Below are 20953 nucleotides of genomic sequence, written 5' to 3'. Positions count from 1 at the left end.
CTCTTAATAACTGAAAAACTCACAATCACTTGATTTCTAGAAGGACAAGAGCAGCAGGTACATGAGAACAAACACCACCACCTTCATTTCCCCTCCAAGTCACCCACCACCATAACTTGGACATATATTGTCATTCCTTCACTGTTCTGGGGCCAAAGTTCTGGAATTCTCTCCCTCGTAGCATTGTGGGTCAACCCAGAGCAGATGGACTGCAGTGGCTCAAGGAGGCAGCTCACCACCACCAAGGGAAACTAGGAATGGGTTATAAATGCTGGCCAAAGGTCGACAAAATAATGAGAGGCATGGACAGCATGCATTGTTGGAGTCAATTAATAGGGGACATAGGTTTAAGGTAAAGGAGGGAAACAAGAAGGTGATAAGTGCCTGCAATGCACTGCCAGAGAGGTGGCAGAAGCAGATACAATAGCAATGTTTAAGAAGCATCTTGACAGATACATAAAAAAGCAGGGAATAGCGGGGTACAGTAGAGATAAAAGGCTTTTAGTTTAGGAAAGCATCATGTGTTGGCACAGCTTGGCTGAAGGGCTTGTTACCATGCTGTACTGTTCTTTGTGCTTTACAACCATCCCATCCCTACCAATCATCCGACCACGGCCTCTCTCGACTTTAGAAGTTCAAACTACTGATGTACTTACGATTTTCTGAAATGCAGGAATTTAGTGTTTTAACCACAGATATTGCCAGCTCTCTGCTAGAATGATGTCTTATGGATTCATCCACCAACCTCACAAGAATCTGAGCAACAGCATCCAGGCCACCAACGCTGCAAAAGTAGTCCTGTACGTATGCTAAGGGAAAATGAGAGAAACAATAAGCACAGTTACAGTTTAGGGATTTTGCGACTGGAGGGGAAATTAGACTCATTAAGATCAGGCCATTAGCGTTTGGGAGAAAATAAATTCTACTTTTCAGAACAAACCTCAACTCAACTAATGAAAATGCCTGATGTGTATTCAACACGATTTATTTCACTCAAGAGAGGTTTAACGCGTCAGGTATGTACCAATTAGAATCAGTGTAAAGCTCCAATACACCATCCCATCAAGCTTTTGCAAATAAGTATCAGTATTGGTTACATTCTTTTAGAGGAATCCATGGGATTGCATCAAGACCTTAATATAATGAACTTAGCATATCTTTCTTATCAGCATCTCAGTCATGCCATGCTGTTTGACACTTTATAGCTACTTTCATTTATGGGATGTGAGCATTTCTGGCAGGGCCAGCAGTTACTGCCACCTTAAAATATCCTAGAGAAGGTGATGGACAACATCTTGAACCGTTGCATTAAAACACAATGTAGGTAAACTGACAGCTGGGAAGTTCCAGAATTTTGACACAGCAGCAATGAGGAAATGGTGCTCCATTTCCAAGACATGATGGCGTGTCTTTCTCTGTGTACCTTGTCCTTCTAGGTGGTAGAGGTCATGGGGTTGGAAGATGAAGTTGTAAGAGTGTAGGCGAGTTGCTGCAATACACATTGTAGATTGTTCTCTATGGTGCCACTGTAAGTTAGTGATGGAATGGTTGAATACTTAACATAGTACCAATCAAGTCAACGTGGCTGCATGAAAGGGAAATTAAGTCTGACTAATTTATTAGTTTTCAGAAAGTCTCAACTTGAGTGGATTGAGGGGTACCAGGAGATGTGTTGTATTTTTACTTCAAAAAGGCATTCAACAAGGTACCTCATGAAGGATTGTCCTAAGTGCCCACTATATTGGAAGTAGTATATCGATGTGGATAGAGAATTGGCTCATGGGCAGGAAACAACAAGTGGGGAAAACTGGTTCTTTTCCAGGTTGTCAACCCATGACCAGTGGGGTTCCATAGAGATCACTGCAGGAACTGTAACTATTTACAATGTATGTTAATGACTTGAAGAAACGAAGTGGATGTACTGTAGCCAAATTTGCAGACAACATTAAAAATAGGTGGAAAGACAGGCTGTGAGAGGGATAAAGACAATTTACAGACAGCTATCAATACATTTAGTAAGTGGGCAAGAAGTTGGCAAATGGAATATAATGTGGAAAAATGCAAAGTTGCTTATTTTGGAAGGGAGAACAAAAGAACAGAATATAATTTAAATGGAAACAAAAACAGCAGAAAGCTATGAGGGATTTGGAACCACTTGTGCATGAAACACAGAAAGCTAGCACACAGGTGTAGCAGGTAATCAGGAAGACTAATGGAATGTGAGCCCTTATTCCAACGGGGTTGGAGTATAAGAGTAGGGAGGTCTTACTGTAACTGTACAAGATGCTGGTGTGACCACATCTGGAGTACCCTTATTTAAGGAGGTATCATTTGAGCGGCATGGTGACTCAGTGGTTAGCACTGCTCCCTCACAGCGCCAGGGACCCGGGTTTGATTCCCACCTCGGGTGACTGTCTGTTTGGAGTTTGCATATTCTCCCCGTGTCTGTGTGGGTTTCATCCCACAATCCAAAGATGTGCAGATCAGGTGAATTGGCCAGGCTAAATTGCCTATAATGTTAGATACATTAGTCAGAGGTAAATATAGGGTAGGGAAATGGACCTGGGTGGGTTACTCTCCGAAGGGTCAGTGTGGGTTTGTTGGGCCAAAGGGCCTGTTTCCAAACTGTAGGGAATCTAACCTAAAAACAAATTGGAAGCAGATCAGAGAAGGTTCACTAGGATAATCCCTAGTATGGAGGGATTATCTTCTGAACAAAGGTTAAACAGGTTGGGACTCTATTCACTGGAGTTTAGAAGAATGAGAGATAATCTCAATGAATCATACATGATTCTTAAGGGGCTTGACAGGGTAAATGCTGAGAGAATATTTCCCTTCATGGGAGAGTCTGGGCCAGAGGACATGGTCTCAGAATAAAGGAGTGTCAATTTAAGGCTGAGATGAGGAAGAATTTCTTCTATCAGAAGGTTATGAGTCTTTGGATCTCCTTGCCACAGAAAGCTGTGGATGCTGAATCTTGTAGTATTCTTAATGCCGAGATAAATAGCCTCTTGATCATTAGGGGAATCAAGGGTTATTCGGAAAGGACAATAGAAGAATCAAGGGTAATGGGGAAACTGCAGGAAAGCGGGTATCAGAAATGTCAGTACAGCCGTGATCCTACTGAATAGCAGAGTAGTGTCAAGGGTCCAGACAATCTACCTCTGTTCCTATTTTGTACGGCCTTAAGTGAGCTTCTTTATCCTGGATAGTGCTGTTGGAGTTGCGGTTTCCAGGGGAATGCACAGCATTCCATAATATTCCTGAATTCTGACTTATAGATGGCAAACAGGCTTGGGAAGTAAAGAGCAGGTGAGTTACTCACTGCAAATTTCCAGTCTCTGACCTATCCTTGTACCCTCAGTACTTCTATACTTGTTGCAATGTCCTGGGATGAGATGATCAGCCAACAACCATAACCATCTTTCTTTGATTAGGGACAGTGTGGTAGCATGTCTTGAGACATGACAAAATCTTGCTCAGTTAGTTTTATTTTTGACGTTCTATTCATAATGCATTGAAGTATACAGATCGGAACTAATGATGATATGCAAGCTATGATTTTATGCACAATGCCTATTCAGGCCCTCCTTTAAACATAACTGCAAAGTGAGTTTTGAGAAGATTTGTAGCTCAGGTTGAGATTCTGGATGTAGGGGTTTGCTCGCTGAGCTGGCGGGTTCATTTTCAGATGTTTTGTCACCATACTAGGTAACATCTTCAGTGAGCCTCTGGACGAAGCATTGCTGATGATCCCTGTTTTCCATTTATATGTTTGGGTTCCGTTGGGTTGGTGATATCAATTCCTGTGGTGACATCATTTCCTGTGATGACATCATTTCTTGTGGTGATGTCGTTTCCGGTTCTTTTTCTTAGGGAGTCGTAAAGCGGGTCCAAGTCAATGTGTTTGTTGATAGAGTTCCGGTTGGAATGCCATGCTTCTAGGAATCCATCCGAGGACAAGCTAAACAAAGACATGCATGAGAATTCCTAGAACCATGGCATTCCAACTGGAACTCTATCAACAAACACATTGACTTGGACCCAATTTACCACCTCCTGAGGAAAAGAATAGGAAATGACATCGCCATAGGAAATGACATCACCAACCCAAAGAAACCCAAACACATATATATAGAAAGCAGTAATCATCAGTAATGCTTCGTCCGGAGGCTCACTGAAGATGTTACCTAGCACGGTGACAAAACATATGAAAATGAACCTTCCAGCTCAGCAATCATACCTACATCCATATCTGTAAAAATGCAGCCTTCAGACATAGCATAACATTCAATTTCTAGTTACCTTTATAAAGTATTGGAGCAAAGCTGACAAGCAGTGGTGACAAGTTTTATACTGTTGTTTCAAGATGGTTCAAACACACCAGCCACCTTGCCTGTCAGATTCTGGAATTGTAATACTTTACAATTACCTTCTTCTTGGGCAGTCCCTTAGCATCAAGGATGATTTGGTTATATGCTGGTTTGATGAGATGGCTTGTAAGTCTAATGCACAATCTACAGGCTTTGCCTTCAGGATCTTGACATACCAGGTTTCAAATTTCATTTTGACAAGTGGAAGGTGCCTGGAAGTGATTTTACTTTTTGAATGGGATGGTTGTTGCAAGCTACTAAAGGCAATTGGCAGAATGGGGCATTGTATCAATGGCTGAAAGGTCCAAAGGCCAAAGGAGGCAAGGCTCTACAATTAAACATTAGCACTGTCTGTGCATGAGCAGGTAATGGATCCACTCTATCAGCAATTTACAAACTGTTGGTTGTGACTCCTAACGGGGATGGGGTTTCACATTCACATCCACCTCCCTCTGAGCATCATTGGCAACTCTGTAGTGGAAATGACTTCGGCCAGAAGCACTGGTATAGCTCTGGATCAACTGAATCCTAATGCAACAGATAGTGGAATTTAAAACTTAATTTAAAAATTTAGTCTCAGTATTAGCAGCCCAAGAAATCAATATCAATTGTCGTAAAAACCCATCTTGATTACTCATGTCCTTTTGAAAGGGACATTTGCTATCTATATCCAATTTGGCCTACATATGACTCCAGACCCACAGCCACCTAACTGCGATCTAAAATGGTCTAACATGGTACTCTGTTGAATCAAACACTGAATGAAAGTAATTGGAATACTTCGCATTGATCTAGGCACTGGAACCATTATGCACTGCAGTGGTTAAGAACACGGATCACCAGTATTTTCTCAAGGGCAATCAGGAATGGGCAATAAATACTGTCTTAGCCACTGAGACCCACAACCCATAAACAAATAACGATAATTTAATTCCAACAAACAACACAGATGAACAAAGATCTCAAAGTACTTTTTGACTACAGTACACACTTCAAGTAGCAAATATCAAATGAACCAAGGATGTTTGTGGCAGAGACCAGCACATACTGACTGTGTCCAGAGAGTGCAGAAAACCAAGGGCCCATAACAGCAAGCCAGAAAAGAGAATGGTTTTAGATTACATTACAGTGTGGAAACAGGCCCTTCGGCCCAACAAGTCCACACCGACACGCCGAAGCGCAACCCACCCATATCCCTACAATTACCCCTTACCTAACACTACGGGCAATTTAGCATGGCCAATTCACCTGACCTGCACATTTTTGGACTGTGAGAGGAATCTGGAGCACCCGGAGGAAACCCACGCAGACACGGGGAGAACGTGCAAACTCCACACAGTCAGTCGCCTAAGGTGGGAATTGAACCCAGGTCTCTGGCGCTGTGAGGCAACAGTTTCAAACTTTACTGTATTTTTGTCTGCCTGCTGTACCAATTCATTACTATGGGCTAGTGAATCTGTTTAACAGGACCTGCTTCAACTAGACCTAAACAGAACAGGGATAATGCAGATGCCGGAGATTAGAGTCACAAGTGTGGCGCTGGAAAAACACAGCCCATCAAGCGTTTATGCTCGAAACATCAACCCTCCTGCTCTTTGGATGCTGCCTAACCGGCTGTGCTTTTCCAGCACCTCACTTTTTGACTCGAAATGGAATAGGGGCTAGTTATTTTGTTTGCTTGTGTGAATATGCATGGTGGTGGTGGTGGTGGGAGTTGGATAAACAATTATAATATGTATTGGGGTGAAGGGGAGGCAGGAGCTTCACTGAGCCTTTTGTTACAAAGACAGATAGTGGGAAAGCTTGACTGAAACCGACATGAAAATAATAATATTTTTACAAAGCACTTTAAAACAGATTTTCATATTCATATGATGTATTGTTACATATTGAAATATTATAATTATAGTACTTTAATCATTACGTGTTGAATGTCACCATGTTATTTTATTACTGTTTGTTTTGTTGATATCTAGGGTCACCCATGAATTTTCAGTTTAAAAATGTGGTGGCATTGGAAAATAGCTTGGGAAGGAATAAGCTAGATTCTGCCACTTCCACAGGCATATTAGTTCATATTAGTGTAATGCAAGAGGGAAAATAGTGAAGTATAATTAATATGTCTGGTACGCATCTGGTAATTTAGTACAGTTAAGATACCCCTGATCCAGGGTTACTAGCAGATGAGATTCAAGTAGCATCTGAGAAATTTCCTTTGTTTAGTACTGGTTCTGGTGCACTGAACAAAGCAAAATGGAGGGGAGACTCATAGCAGTGTCTCACGTCTTTTTCATTTAGAATGCATTTTCTAAGATGTTCACCAGACAAGAGTGTTATCAAAACACATCCCATGTTATCATTCTGAGTTTCTGCAACACTTACAAACCTAAAAGAAAGGGCAGAAATCTGATCTTAAAATGTGTGGCCAGCTTTCAAATTAGAGGATTTGAAAAGAGATGTCCAGCAACCACTTCAGACCTGTAACCAGGATTTTTACAGCAGCCAGAAGGCTTAGTGCCTGTTGAGAATGTGAATTGTGGCAGGTCTTTCAGATTCCATCCTTCTTTATGGGCCATCCAGCCATTCACTGAGTATTTCCGATTGCAAACCTGGCTACATAAATGAGGTGAACTTTAAAATTTATGAACTCACATTTTAACTGAGTGGGGGAGGGGAGGTGGTGCAGAGGAAAACTGGCCTGTCCAATTACATATGGTATCACATTATATATAATATGACAACCATCTCATCTAGTCAGATACTTACAGTTGTTAGCAACAGCGAGTCCAATAAATGCACAAATGGGCCGGATTACTTCTTGCCTGATGCATTTCTGCAGACAATCTTTTGCAAATGGAAAAGCTGCCGCACACAGTCTCTGGTTCTCTTCTGCAATGATTACACCCAAATCAGTTTAGATGACACCATTAAAACACGAGTCAATACAATAATATTCAAATTTCTTTTGATAAGCCCAATTTCTCCCTTCCCCCTCACCCGAAGATCATGACTCATGCAATGGTACAGTTTTAGCAGCTTTGAGAGCCCTCTGCTGCTTATTCTGTGTAGCTATTCTTTTGTCAGCCTCGACACTGGGAAATGGCAGGCTATTCAAGCTATTTCATTCTTAGCTGAGCCTATTCTGTCCCGAACCAATTCATAGATATACACATGACTTCTCAGAGGATTTGCTGGATAACAGTTGGTATTGGGAATTCCAATTGATGTTTATTCCCTCTACCAAGCTGAGGACTGTTTAGACCTTTACTGTTACCCTCAGAAGAACTACTAAGTAAAACAGTTTTTTAAAATTTTAATCATTCCTGAAATTCCTCAATCATGCAGCAGACAATAATTTTGCTCATTTATCTGTAAGCACAATTATCACAGTTTTCTCAAAGACCTGGTCAAGAAAATCTTTCCGAACTAGTTAACTGCAGCATACATCTACTATGTAAAGAGCAAAATCATTCTAGCTTTTCAATAAATTCAAATCACATTGCCATCACTCAATGAGCCATGGTGATACTGTGCAGAAGCTTGTAACCTGCTCTGTATTGGTTTCACAGATCACTATTGTCACTGCTTTTGTCTTTGGCACCTCTGAGCTACAGAAAGGAAACATTATACCAGAGCTATTGCTTTTGAACATTACCTGTAACTGTCAAGTGGAAATCTATATCTCATTAGCTCAGATTTGGTCAATTTTGATCAGTTAAATAACTAGCTGATAATCAGTGGTTACACATACAAATCATGTTGAAACAATGTGCTTTAGAGTCAGGTTGGTGAATTTAGAACCAGAAACATGTGAGGAATTAAGAACGGCACAACAATCCTTATGAAAATATAGCATTTCAACACTTATAATATAGCATTGCATGGCTCCTCTTCTAACCACTATACAAAAAATCCTAAAGAAAAATCTTGGAAGTTTCAAGCATATGTAAGAGAAAAATGAAATACCATTTTGTGGATTGTTGACACAAGCACAGAGTGTGCTACTAATAGATGACCACAGCTCGAAGGACCGACCAATATTTTCATCTATGGACTGCTTGTCTGACATTGGAAAATTTGTCCTGGTGAAAAGTGAAAAGAAAATCAAGAATGTAAACCTATATTGAAGAAACTGTTAAAGTACCAATGTGTGTAATTTTTCACTTTTGCCAATTGAGCAGTAGCCAGAGGGAGTGGACAAGCCACTGATTATATAAAGCTTCTGGCTTTCACTGTCATGGGAATGAAAATCAGATGTATTCTATAACTGGTGCCTGATATGTTTTGCTGTTCTGTTTCTCAATAAGTATAAAATTGCAGGCTGTAAGCACATAATGTTTTGATTCCCATGTGATTTGGAAAAGCTATTTCAGAGCATTGTTGCAATATTTGACTGTGAGGAACACAAGGTCCTCATCCAGCATCAACAGATAAAAATCTACGATTAAGACGTTGCTGAGTAGGGATATTTACCTGTTCTCAGGTTGATTTCCCCCCATGTAAGCTTGAATGCCTAACACAATAATCCAACTGACACTTGGCTGAAACAGGGTAACCGCACAGGCCAGGGACTCAAGATGAGGATGTTTTAGATTGGTCATGCTTTAAAAGTACTAAGCAAAGGGGACATACATCCCAACAAATTTTGGGTTAGCCCATTTTTGAGTATCTAAATATTCCAAAAGCAGAAATAATAACTCAGACTTTACTTAGAGTAACCTTGCTATATAATTTACTTTTACCAATGACTGTCTAATAGCTGGCATTTACTGATATCATAAACATATTGTACAATCATTGTGGGATCAGCAGCCTCCATTTTGCAGCAGCAGAGGGAGTGGTGATAGCAAGGACCAGGGGGCTGCCGGGAAGGTAAATTAATCCTTTACTAACTGATCTCGTGAATAGGCGGAGCACACACTGAGCAGGGGCGACACGGGACTGCTGAGTAAGTGAGGTAATATATTTGAGCAGTTGCTTTACCCGAAACACTACTGAGGTAGTGTCTCCCACCCATCCTCCTCCTCTAACCAAAAAAATGGTTCTGTGCGCTGATTCAGTAAGGTTTCTACTTTCTTCAAAAGTCTCTTTGGGAATTCAGAACAGTGGGAAAGAATGTTAGGATGTTGCATGCTCCTCCTGTAGGATATGGGAGACAAAGGTCACCACTAGTGACCCTACTGACTTCATCTGTGGGAAGTGCATCCACTCCAGCTCCTCAGAAATCACATTAAGGAACTGGAGCTGGATGAATTTCGGATCATTTGGGAGTCGGAGGGGGTATTGGGAGGAGCTACAGGGAGATAGTCTCACCTCAGGTACAGGAACATCTCTGGGACACCCGCAACAATCAAGCCCACCGTCCCGTGGGTGAACATTTCAACTCCCCCTCCCACAGGGAGATAATGGACCTGAATGTGTGGCTGGGGAACTGGTGCAGGAAGCAAGGATCTAAATTCTTGGATCACTGGGTTATGTTTAGCGGTAAGGATAGATTATACAAGAGGGACGGGTTGCATCTTAATAGGTGGGGGACCAGCATTCTGGCAGGTAGGTTTGCCACTGCAACACAGCTGCGTTTAAACTAAATAGCAGGGGGAAGAGGACAAACTGGAAGTTTAAGAAGGAAGTTAAAGGGAAAGATAGAACAAGAGAAGTCAAGAAAGACAACGGAATCAGTGGAGCAGAAAACTCAAAAAAGGATCATGCCATAAGATTGAGTGAAATAGGAATTTATAGGAAGGGTGAGAGGAGTAACAAATTAAAAATATTATATATGAATGCACGAAGCATTAGAAATAAGGTGGATGAGCTTCAGGATCATTTGGAAATTGGCAGTTACGATGTTGTGGGGATAACTGAGACGTGGCTTCAAGTGGACAGGACCTGGGAAATGAATATTCAAGGCTATACATGCTATCGTAAGGACAGACTGACTGGCAGAGGGGGTGGGGTGGCCCTGTTGATAAGGGATGATATTCAGTCCCTTGCACAGGGGGACCTAGAATCAGGGGATGTAGAGTCAGTATGGATAGAGTTGTGAAATTCCAAGGGTAGAAAGACCCTAATGGGAGTTATCTACAGGCCCCCAAACAGTAGCCTGGATGTAGTGTGTAAGTTGAATAAGGAGCTGAAATTGGCCTGTCGCAAAGATATTACTAGAGTTGTTATGGGGGATTTCAACATGCAGGTAGACTGGGAGAATCAGGATGGTACTGGACCCCAAGAAAGGGAGTTTGTGGAGTGCCTCTGAGATGGATTCTTAGAACACTTGTGCTGGAGCCTACCAGGGAGAAAGCAATTCTGGATCTGGTGTTGTGCAATGAACCGGATTTGATCAGGGACCTTGAAGTAAAGGAGCCATTAGGAGGTAGTGACCACAATACAATAAGCTTTAATCTGCAGTTTCAAAGGGAGAGGGTAGAATCGGAAGTGACAATATTTCAGTTGAATAAGGGGAACTATGGAGCTATGAGGGAGGAGCTGGCCAAAGTTCAATGGTGCAATACCCTAGCAGGGATGGCAGTGGAACAGCAATGGCAGGTATTTCTGGGTATAATGCAGAAGATGCAGGATCAGTTCATTCCAAAAAGGAAGAAAGATCCTAAGGGGAAGCAGGGGTGGCCGTGGCTGACGAAGGAAGTTAAGGACCATATGAAGACAAAAGGGAAAAAGTATAACATAGCAAAGATGTGTGGGAAATCAGAGGACTGGGAAGCTTTAAAGAACAACAGAGGATAACTAAAAAGGAAATACGCAAAGAAAAAATAAGGTACGAAGGTAAACTGGCCAAAAATATAAAGGAGGATAGTAAAGGCTTTTTTAGGTATGTGAAAAGAAAAAAAATGGTTAAGACTAAAATTGGGCCCTTGAAGACAGAAACAGGTGAATTTATTACAGGGAATAAAGAATTGGCAGAAGAGTTGAATTGGTACTTAGATCTGTCTTCACTGGGGAAGACACCAGCAATCTCCCAGATGTAATAGTGGCTGAAGGACCTGAACTGAAAGGAATTTATATTAGGCAGGAAATGGTGTTGGAGAGACTGTTAGGTCTGAAGGCTGATACGTCCCCGGGACCTGATGGTCTGCATCCAAGGGTACTGAAGAAGGTGGCTCTAGAAATCGTGGACGCATTGGTGATCATTTTCCAATCTTCTACAGATTCAGGATCAGTTCCTGCGGATTGGAGGGTGGCTAATGTTGTCCCACTTCTTAAGAAAGGAGGGAGAGAGAAAACAGAGAATTATAGACCAGTTAGTCTGACCTCAGTGGTGGGAAAAATGCTAGAGTCAATTATAAAGGATGGAATTACGACACATCTTGATAGTAGTAACAGGATAGGTCAGAGTCAGCATGGATTTATGAAGGGGAAATCATGCTTGACTAATCTTCTGGGATTTTTTGAAATGTAAGTCTGAAGATGGACAAGGGAGATCCAGTGGATGTAGTATACCTGGACTTTCAGAAAGCCTTTGATAAAGTCCCACATAGGAGGTTAGTGAGCAAAATTAGGGCACATGGTATTAGGGGCAAAATACTGACATGGATCGAAAATTGGTTGCCTGACAGGAAGCAAAGAGTAGTGATAAACGGCTCCCTTTCGGAATGGCAGGCGGTGATCAGTGGTGTGCCGCAGGGATCAGTGCTGGGACCGCAGCTTTTTACAATGTACATTAATGATATAGATGAAGGTATTAAAAGTAATATTAGCAAATTTGCTGATGACACAAAGCTTGGTGGCAGGGTGAAATGTGAGGAGGATGTTAGGAGAATACAGGGCGACCTGGACAGATGCATGGCAGATGCAGTGTAATGTGGATAAACGTGTGGTTATCCACTTTGGTGGCAAGAATAGGAAGGCAGGTTACTACTTAAATGGAGTCAAGTTAGGTAAAGGGGCAGTACAACAAGATCTAGGTGTTCTTGTACATCAGTCAATGAAAGCAAGCATGGAGGTACAGCAGGCAGTGAAGAAAGCTAATAGCATGCTGGCCTTCATAACAAAAGGGATTGAGTATAGAAGCAAAGAGGGCCTGCTGCAGCTGTACAGGGCCCTGGTGAGACTGCACCTGGAGTATTGTGTGCAGTTTTGGTCTCCAAATTTGAGGAAAGACATTCTGGCTATTGAGGGAGTGCAGCGTAGGTTCACTAGGTCAATTCCCAGAATGGTGGGACTATCTTACGCTGAAAGATTGGAGCGACTGGGCTTGTATACCCTTGAGTTTAGAAGGCTGAGAGGGGATTTGATTGGGATATATAAGATTATTAAAGGATTGGACACTCTGGAGGCAGGAAGCATGTTTCCGCTGATGGGTGAGTCCCGAACCAGAGGACACAGTTTAAAAATAAGGGGTAGGCCACTTAGAACAGAGTTGAGGAGAAACTTCTTCACCCAGAGAGTGGTGGGTGTGTGGAATGCTCTGCCCCAGAAGGCTGTGGAGGCCAAGACTCTAGATATTTTCAAGAAAGAGTTGGATAGAGCTCTTAAGGATAGTGGAATCAAGAGTTATGGGGATAAGGCTGGAACAGGATACTGATTGAGGATGATCAGCCATGATCATAATGAATGGTGGTGCTGGCTCGAAGGGCAGATGGCCTACTCCTGCATCTATTGTCTATTGAATAAGTGATGATTTAGAGCATGGATCAGTACTTGGAACTACGATGTTGTGGCCATAATGGAGACATGGATTTCACAGGGGCAGGAATGGTTGCTGGATGTTCCAGGGTTTAGGTCTCTTAAAAAGAACAAGGAGGGGGGGGGGAGTAAAAGAGGAGAGGGGGGAAGTAAAAGAGGAGGGGAGATTAGCATTGTTAATTAGAGACTGCATCACAGCTGCAGACAAGAAGGTTATTGAGGAGGGTTTGTCTACTGAGTCAGTATGGGTGGAAGTCAGTAACAGGAATGGAGCAGTCACTTTATTGAATGTTTTCTATAGAGTCCCCAATGGGAGCAGAAAAATGGAAGAACAGATTGGACAGCAGATCTTGGACAGGTGCAGATGTAACAGAGTTATTGTTATGGGTGACTTCAACTTCCCCAATATTGATTGGAACCTCATTACTGCAGGTGATCTGGATGGAGCCGATTTTGTCAGGTGTGTCCAGGAAGGATTCCTGACTCAATATGTAGATAGGTCGACTGGGGTGAGGCCATATTGGATTTGGTGTTATGCAATGAGCCAGGCGATGTGTCAGATTTCTTGGTGGAAGAGCATTTGGGTGACAGTGACCACAACTGCCTCACCTTTACCATGGCCATGGTGAGGGATAGGAACAGACAGTATGGAAAGGTATTTCATTGAGGGAGGGAAAAGTATACTGTTGTTAGACAGGAGCTGAGGGTATAAATTGGGAACAACTGTTCTATGGGAAATGCACAATGGAAATGTGAAGGCTGTTTAAGGAGCACTTGTTGCAAGCGTTGAATAACTTTGTCCCACTGAGACAGGCAAGGAATGGTAAGGTGAAGGAGCCTTGGATGACAAGAGAAGAGGAGCTTCTCATCTAGAGGAAGAAGGAAACTTACTTAAGGTTGAGAAAGCAAGGATCTCGCACAGCTTTAGAGGATTACAGAGTAGCTAGGAAGGAGCTCAAAAATGGACTGAGGAGAGCTAGGAGGGTATACGAAAAAGCCTTGGCGGGAAGGATTAGGAAAAACCCAAAGGCGTTCTACACTTACGTGAGGAGTAAGAGAATGATCAGAAAGAGGGTAGGGCTGATTAGGGATGATGGGGGGAACTTGTGCCTGGAATCTGAAGAGGTAGGGGAGGCCCTAAATGAGTTTTATTGCTTTGGTATTCACTAGAGAGAGAGACCTTGTGGACAGCGAGAACACCGTGGACCAGGTTAATAGGCTTGAACAGATTGATATTAAGAAAGTGGATGTGCTGGAAATTCTGGGCAGCGTAAAGATAGATAAGTCCCCAGGGACAGACCAGATATATCTAAGGTTACTACAGGAAGCAAGGAATGAGATTGCTGCACCTCTGGCGATTACCTTTGCATCCTCACTCTCCACGGGAGTAGTACCAGATAATTGGAGAGAGACGAATGTTGTTCCCCTGTTCAAGAAAGGGAATTGGGAAATCTTTGGGAATTACAGACTAATCAGTCTTATGTCTGTGGTAAGCAAAGTACTGGAAAGGATTCTGAGAGATAGGATTTATGACTATTTAGACAAAAAATAGTTTGATTAAAGATAGTCAGCATGGCTTTGTGAGTGGCAGGTCATGCCTCACAAGCCTTATTGAGTTCTTTCAGGATGTTACGAGATCAGTTGACAAAGGTCAAGCAATGGATGTGGTGTATGTGGATTTCAGTAAGGCATTTGATAAGGTTCCCTATGCAGGCTTATTCAGAAAGATAGGAGGCATGGAATACAGGGAAATTTAGCTGTCTGGATACAGAATTGGCTAGCCGAAAGAAAACAGCGAGTGGTAGTGGATGGAAAGTACTCCAGCTGGAGGTCAGTGACCAGTGGTGTCCCGCATGGATCTGTTCTTGGGCCTCTGCTCTTTGTAGTTTTATAAATGATTTGGATAAAGAAGTGGAAGGGGCAGTTAGTAAGTTTGCCGATGACATGAAAGTCGGTGGTGCTGTAGTGTCGAGGGCTGTTGCAGGCTCCAACAAGATATTGACAGGATGCAGAGCTGAGCTGAGAAGCGGCAGATGGAGTTCAACCTGGATAAATGCGAAGTGATTCAGTTTGGAAGGTTGAATTTGAATGCAGAATACAGGATTAAAGACAGGATTCTTGGCAGTGTGCAGGAACAGTGGGATCTTGGGGTCCATGTACATAGATCCCTCAAAGTTGCCACCTGAGTTCATAGGGTTGTTAAGAAGGTATTTTGGCTTTCATTTACAGGAGGATTGAGTTTAACAGCCGTGAGGTTTTGCTGCAGCTCTATAAAACGCTGGTTAGACCACACTTGGAATATTGTGATCAATTCTGGTTGTCTCATTATAGGAAGGATGTAGATGCTTTAGAGAGGGTGCAGAGGATATTTACCAGGACGCTGCCTGGATTGGAGTACTTGTCTTATGAAGAGAGGTTGAGTGAGCTTGGGCTTTTCACACTGGAGAGAAGAAGCAAGAGAGGTGACTTGATAGAGGTGTATAAGATAATGAGAGGCATAGATAGAGTGGATAGGCAGAGACTTGTCTCCAGGACAAAAATAGCTGTCATGAAGCATCATATTTTTTAAGGTGATTGGAGGAAGGTATAGGGGAGATGTCAGATGCCTTTATGCAGAGAGTGGAAGGTGCTTGGAATGCACTGCCAGGGGTGGAAGTAGAGTCAGAGGCAATAGGGACATTTAAGTGACTGCTGGACAAGTACATAGACGACAGTAAATTGAGGGGTGTAGGTTGGATTGATCTTAGATTAAGTTAAATGTCCGGCACCACATTGTGGGTTGAAGGGCCTGTACTGTGCTGTACTATTCTATGTTCCAATCAGGCAAATACCCTAAAATTAAAGCACTTCTCTGATGCTGTCAAGAAAAAAGAATAATTAGAAACATACAGTTCATGGGAGCTCCCTCTTTTGGGGACACCATGCTAATCATACATTTGTTCCATCTCCCCACTGGATTAATATACAAGCTATAACTGACAGATCTCATGATTTGTGAGTTAGCATGGAATGCTGCTTTATGAATAGATGGATGCAGTAGGAAAGCTATCATCCTGTATTTTTCCAAAAATGCTTTTGAATGCACTGTCTGAGAGTGCAATGGGGGCAAATTCAGTTGCAGCATTGCAAAAATTGGATGATTATCTGAAAAGGAAAAATACACAGGGCCACAGGGAAATGGTGGACAGTGGCTCTATGGGAATCATTCCTGTATAGCACAGACGTGATGGGCTGCATGGCTTCCTTCTTTGCTGTTTTAATTCTGTGAAATAGGTGGCAAGGACTGTATTATTCATCACTTACCCAAGCCTAATGATTAGATGTCAAGTTATAAAAGGCCAATCACAAAGTTGACCATAGATGTAAAATCAAACATTTTATTCCCTAATAATTAAATTTGCAAAGGGTTCATACTTGAAATATGAATAACTTTTTTCTTTCCATGTTTGCCACTTGACATGTTAGTTGTGTTCACTACTTTCTGTTTTTGTTTCAAGTATAAGCTGTGACTTCAGAGTGTGTGAACTGTTCTATGCATATGTGAAGTTAACATAGTAGATACTGAGAAGCTGAGAATCTTGGCTGAGAATCTAATATTAGGGGTCACAATTGCTCTAATCCAGAGAGCTAGGTGGTGTAGGTTAGAACTGGAGCCAACCTTTACATACTTTTTATCTTTTACAGTATTTACAGGGATACACATAACAAACCTGTACCTACTGACTCAAACATTAGTTTGAGTCTGTTCTATTTACAGGAGCACAAGTGATTCCCCAGTTAATGCACACCACGTGCACAATTAAACACAATTATATATTCACAATTATAGATTCAAGATCAGCAGACACCACTTAGAACAAGGTGAAGAGCAATACCTCCACTCACAGAGTTGTGAAGCTTAGGAATTCTACACCAAAGAGGGCTGTGGATACTCAGTCACTGAATACATCTGAGATTAAGATCTACAGATTTCTGGATACTAAGAGAATCAAGGGATATAGAAAAGGACAAATTGAGGTTAAAATCAGCCATAAATGGTGGAGCTAGCTCATGGAGATATATGGCCATTTCCAATGTTTTTATACATAAGCCGGGTGAAATTAAAACTTCAGAAACCTATTGCTTCATTCTATATCATTGATTATTTTAAATAGGTAGCTTCTTAAAACTTACTTTAAAAAAACAATCAAAGTTTTACACACAACTCTTTGGTAATTACCAGCCTGTGTGATACTGAGCCACTGTTGCCAGTCTGACTTTTAGTAAGACGAGAAGTTAGCTGACCTCAACTAAGGTTCCAGTCAAGACTACAAATGATAGCCTTTGGTGTCCTTGTGTTAGAAAGTTTCCATTGTATGGATAGCTGGACATTGTGTGAAGGATACAATGCTTTTATGACAATCTGCCAGTTTTTCCACTTATGTACACAACTAACTCCAAAACTAAGTATGAAAAAACTAAATACTAAAGGAAGATGTTTGTCTGTGGAACCATACCCCTGTATCTTTTAGTGTTTTCTGGCAAAGAGGAAAGGAGAAAATTAGCTCCATAAAAATAACGTGGCTGTTTATTGATTGGGTTCCTCTAAGTTATTTCGAAATAGTTTCTGACCGACTCAGATTGCACCAAGCTCTAACTGCTAATTTACTTGCTTACTTATGTGGGTTAACTCTTCAGTTAATTGTGAAGGGAACTGTTGTGAACATTTAAATCTTCATTCCATATTATTGCACAGTATAATTTCCATGGTCTTCTTCATTCTCCAGAAAAATATCTAGTTGCTTTCTGAAGCCATTGATACTGTTTGCTTCTACATTATTTGATAACCCTATTAACTCTTTGCATTCAAAGGATTGTCCTAATTTCCTTTTTTAGGAGTTTTTAACTTAGTTCTCCCCTCCCCCTTTGGTGTTTCAATTAATTGCATGCAATAACTTTGAAAATCACTTCATAATCTTGAATGGATTAAAGGTTCATTTTCATGGCATAAAAATTCCAATATACTTCAGACTATTACCTGTGTGAACACAGGACAAAAATGTCAAGTGCGGAATTTGCTAACTACCTGAACAAATTCAGAAGAACATCAATACATCCAGTTGTCCTCGCCAATGTTTGTCCAATCTCTGTAAAAATGCCCAAAAAGCATTATTTGTCTCTGGTTTACATTTCAACTGATATCAGTATTGGAGAGATGACTGTTTCTGTACTTTGTTCACCCCATGACAGCATTATAAAGGCACCTGCCTAGGCCGAACAAAAGTAAGTTCTTTCACTCTAAAATCTGTAAGATACCTTAATCAATCTTTCCTCATAAGAACATCCCTCCATGTCAGGGATCAATCTACTTAAACCTCACTGCCTCCAACGCCAGTACATCTTGCCTCAGGTTGTACTGCGTGCCTTTGTTAAGGTGATTTTTTTTGAGCTGAAGAGGAACTTGGGAGTGGAAGAGGTGTCATGATGCACATACATTTCAATGACATAAGCCAGTAGCTAAACTAAAAGGCAAAACTGTTTCTTTCTCCACAGGTGTTGCCAGATCTCCTGAGTTTCTCCAGTGTTCTTGATATTTGTTTCAGATTTGTAACATCTGCAGTATTTTGTCTTTGGACAGATGACTCAGGTGGTTAAGATGGCACATGGGACACTTGGCTTTATTAGTTGAGACATTGAATACAAGAGAAGGGAGGATATGATGGCGATATTATTAGGTCTCAGCTGGTGTATTGTGCACATTTGGACCATAGGAAAGATGAGCACTAGAGCGGGTGCCAAGGAAATTCACCAGGATGTTGCCAGGCTGGAGTGTTTCAGCTCTGAAGACAGACTAAATAGGTTGGGTTTGTGTACCTTAGAGCAGAGAAGACTGAGGGGGCACATGATTGAGGTATACAAAATTATGAGGGACATAGGTTGGATAGGAAGAAACTTTTCATCTTGGTAGTGGGATAAACATCAAGGGGCTTAGGTTTAAAGTACAAGGCAGGAGAATACAGGTGGGTATCTGGAACTCACTGCCTGAAAGGGTGGTAAAGGCAGGAATCATCACAACATTTAAAAAGCATTTAAATGATCATTTTAAGTGCCACAGCATTCAAAGGCAAATGCTGGAAAATGAGACTACAGTAGATTGTGAATGGTGTGTGGAATGATGGACAGTAAGTGCACGGTGCATCAGCCAATTGGATTCATTGTAATCAATCTTGGCACAGCCAGTTGCTTCTGGACCACCCAGGGTTCACTTGCGCAGGCACCTTTCTCAAGGTGGTGTGTCATGTGGATCACATCAGGGGTGAACAGTATAGATTTATTAAAGGGGAAGCTAGACAAGCATATAGGGGAGAAGGGAACAATGAAATACAATAACAGATTTAGATGAGGAAAGATGGGAGAAAGTTTGAATACAGCATAATACCAACTGGGCTCAATAGTCTGTTTCTATGCTGTATATTCTACGAAGCTCTTGAATAGGATAGAATGTCAACAGAGGAGGTTTAAATGAGTTCAAAGTTTGTGGAAGATAAACTAACCTGGGATATGAAGGATCTCAATTCAAAATGTTAATCTGTTTTTACTCTTTTTATATCATGATTAACTGGGTGTACTCTGTGATATTCATTTCAAAGAACAAAGAGCAGTACAGTACAGGAACAGGCCTTTGGCACACTAAAACTGTGCCGACACATGATGCCTTTCCAAACTAAAAATCTTTAGCTTCAATGTGATCTATTCCTTACCTATATATTTGTCATGTGCCTCTTAAACGTTGTTATTGTAATATTGCTCCACACTTCCGCTGGCAGCGCTTTCCAGGTCTTAGTCACCCTCTGTAAAAAACCTTGCCTCGCGTATTTCCTTTAAACTTTCCCATTTTACTTTAAACTTAGTAATTGATATTTCTAACCTTGGGAAAAAGACTGACTATTCTATCCATGCTTCTCATAATTTTCTAACCCTCTATTGGTTCACCCCTCAGCCTCCAATATTCAAGAGAAAACAAACTGAGTTTTTCCAATTTCTCCTCATAGGTAATACCCCCAAAACCAGGCAACAACCTAGCAAAAGTTGTCTGTACCTTCTCCAAACAATCCACATCCTTCTGGTAGCATCACAAACTGAATTGTATGCAATTTTCAAATGTGGCCTTACTAAAATTCAATACAACTGTAACATGACTTGCCAATTTTTATACTCTTGTGTCCTGACCAATGAAGGCCAGCGTGTCACATGCCTTCTTGACCAGCTTATCCACTTTCAGGGAAATGTGGACCTAGATCTCTCTGTATATTGATGCTAATAATTTTCTGCCATTTATTATATACTTCCTCCTTCATTAGATCTTCCAAAATGCATCACCTCACATTTGTCCGGATTAAAATCCACGTTCTGTCATTTCTCTGCCCAAGTTTCCAGCCTATCTATATCCTGCTGTATCCTCTGGCAATCCTCCCCCAGTCTTTGTGTTGTCCACAAATTTACTAATCAGGTCATTTACATTCCCTTTCAAATAATTTATTTACATTATAAATAAAAGGGGGCCCAGCACTGATCCCTACGGAACACCACTGGTTACAGATCTCCAATCAGAAACATCCATCCACCGCTACCCTCTGCCTTCTATGACTAAGCCATCTTACCATGTATCCATCTCACCAGCTCACTATGGATCCCATGTGACTTCACCTTCTGTATCAACTTGCCATGAAGGATCTATCAAATGCTTGCATTTAAAACACCCAACACCATCTCCGTTTTTAATATTAACAGGCCCCAGAATATCAATATACCACTCCTGAGATTCACCATCCAACATGTCCTTCTTCTTTGTGAATACCGAAGCAAAGTATTCATTAAGGACCTCACCCAATTCCTCAAGGTCAATGTATAAATTCCCTCGTTTGATATTGAGTGGACCGACCCTTTCTCGCGCTACCCTT

At 41.5% G+C, this 20953-nt stretch overlaps 1 protein-coding gene across 1 annotated transcript in view; it reads right to left on the bottom strand.

The window, feature by feature from the left end:
• terb1 (telomere repeat binding bouquet formation protein 1) overlaps positions 1 to 20953 on the bottom strand; it is a 169461-nt gene that overhangs the window by 132755 nt on the left and 15753 nt on the right. Inside the window, exons 5-8 of the mRNA XM_043707505.1 lie at positions 18079 to 18139; positions 8340 to 8455; positions 7140 to 7262; positions 657 to 809 (exon numbers count right to left, since the gene is read on the bottom strand). Coding sequence (XP_043563440.1) covers positions 657 to 809; positions 7140 to 7262; positions 8340 to 8455; positions 18079 to 18139 — 453 coding nt within the window. The remainder of the gene's footprint in view (positions 1 to 656; positions 810 to 7139; positions 7263 to 8339; positions 8456 to 18078; positions 18140 to 20953) is intronic.

Source organism: Chiloscyllium plagiosum, chromosome 17, assembly GCF_004010195.1.
Source record: "Chiloscyllium plagiosum isolate BGI_BamShark_2017 chromosome 17, ASM401019v2, whole genome shotgun sequence".
Lineage (NCBI taxonomy): Eukaryota > Metazoa > Chordata > Chondrichthyes > Orectolobiformes > Hemiscylliidae > Chiloscyllium > Chiloscyllium plagiosum.
The sequence above is the reverse complement of the archived record's forward strand: the minus strand, read 5'-3'. Positions and strand labels throughout refer to the sequence as shown.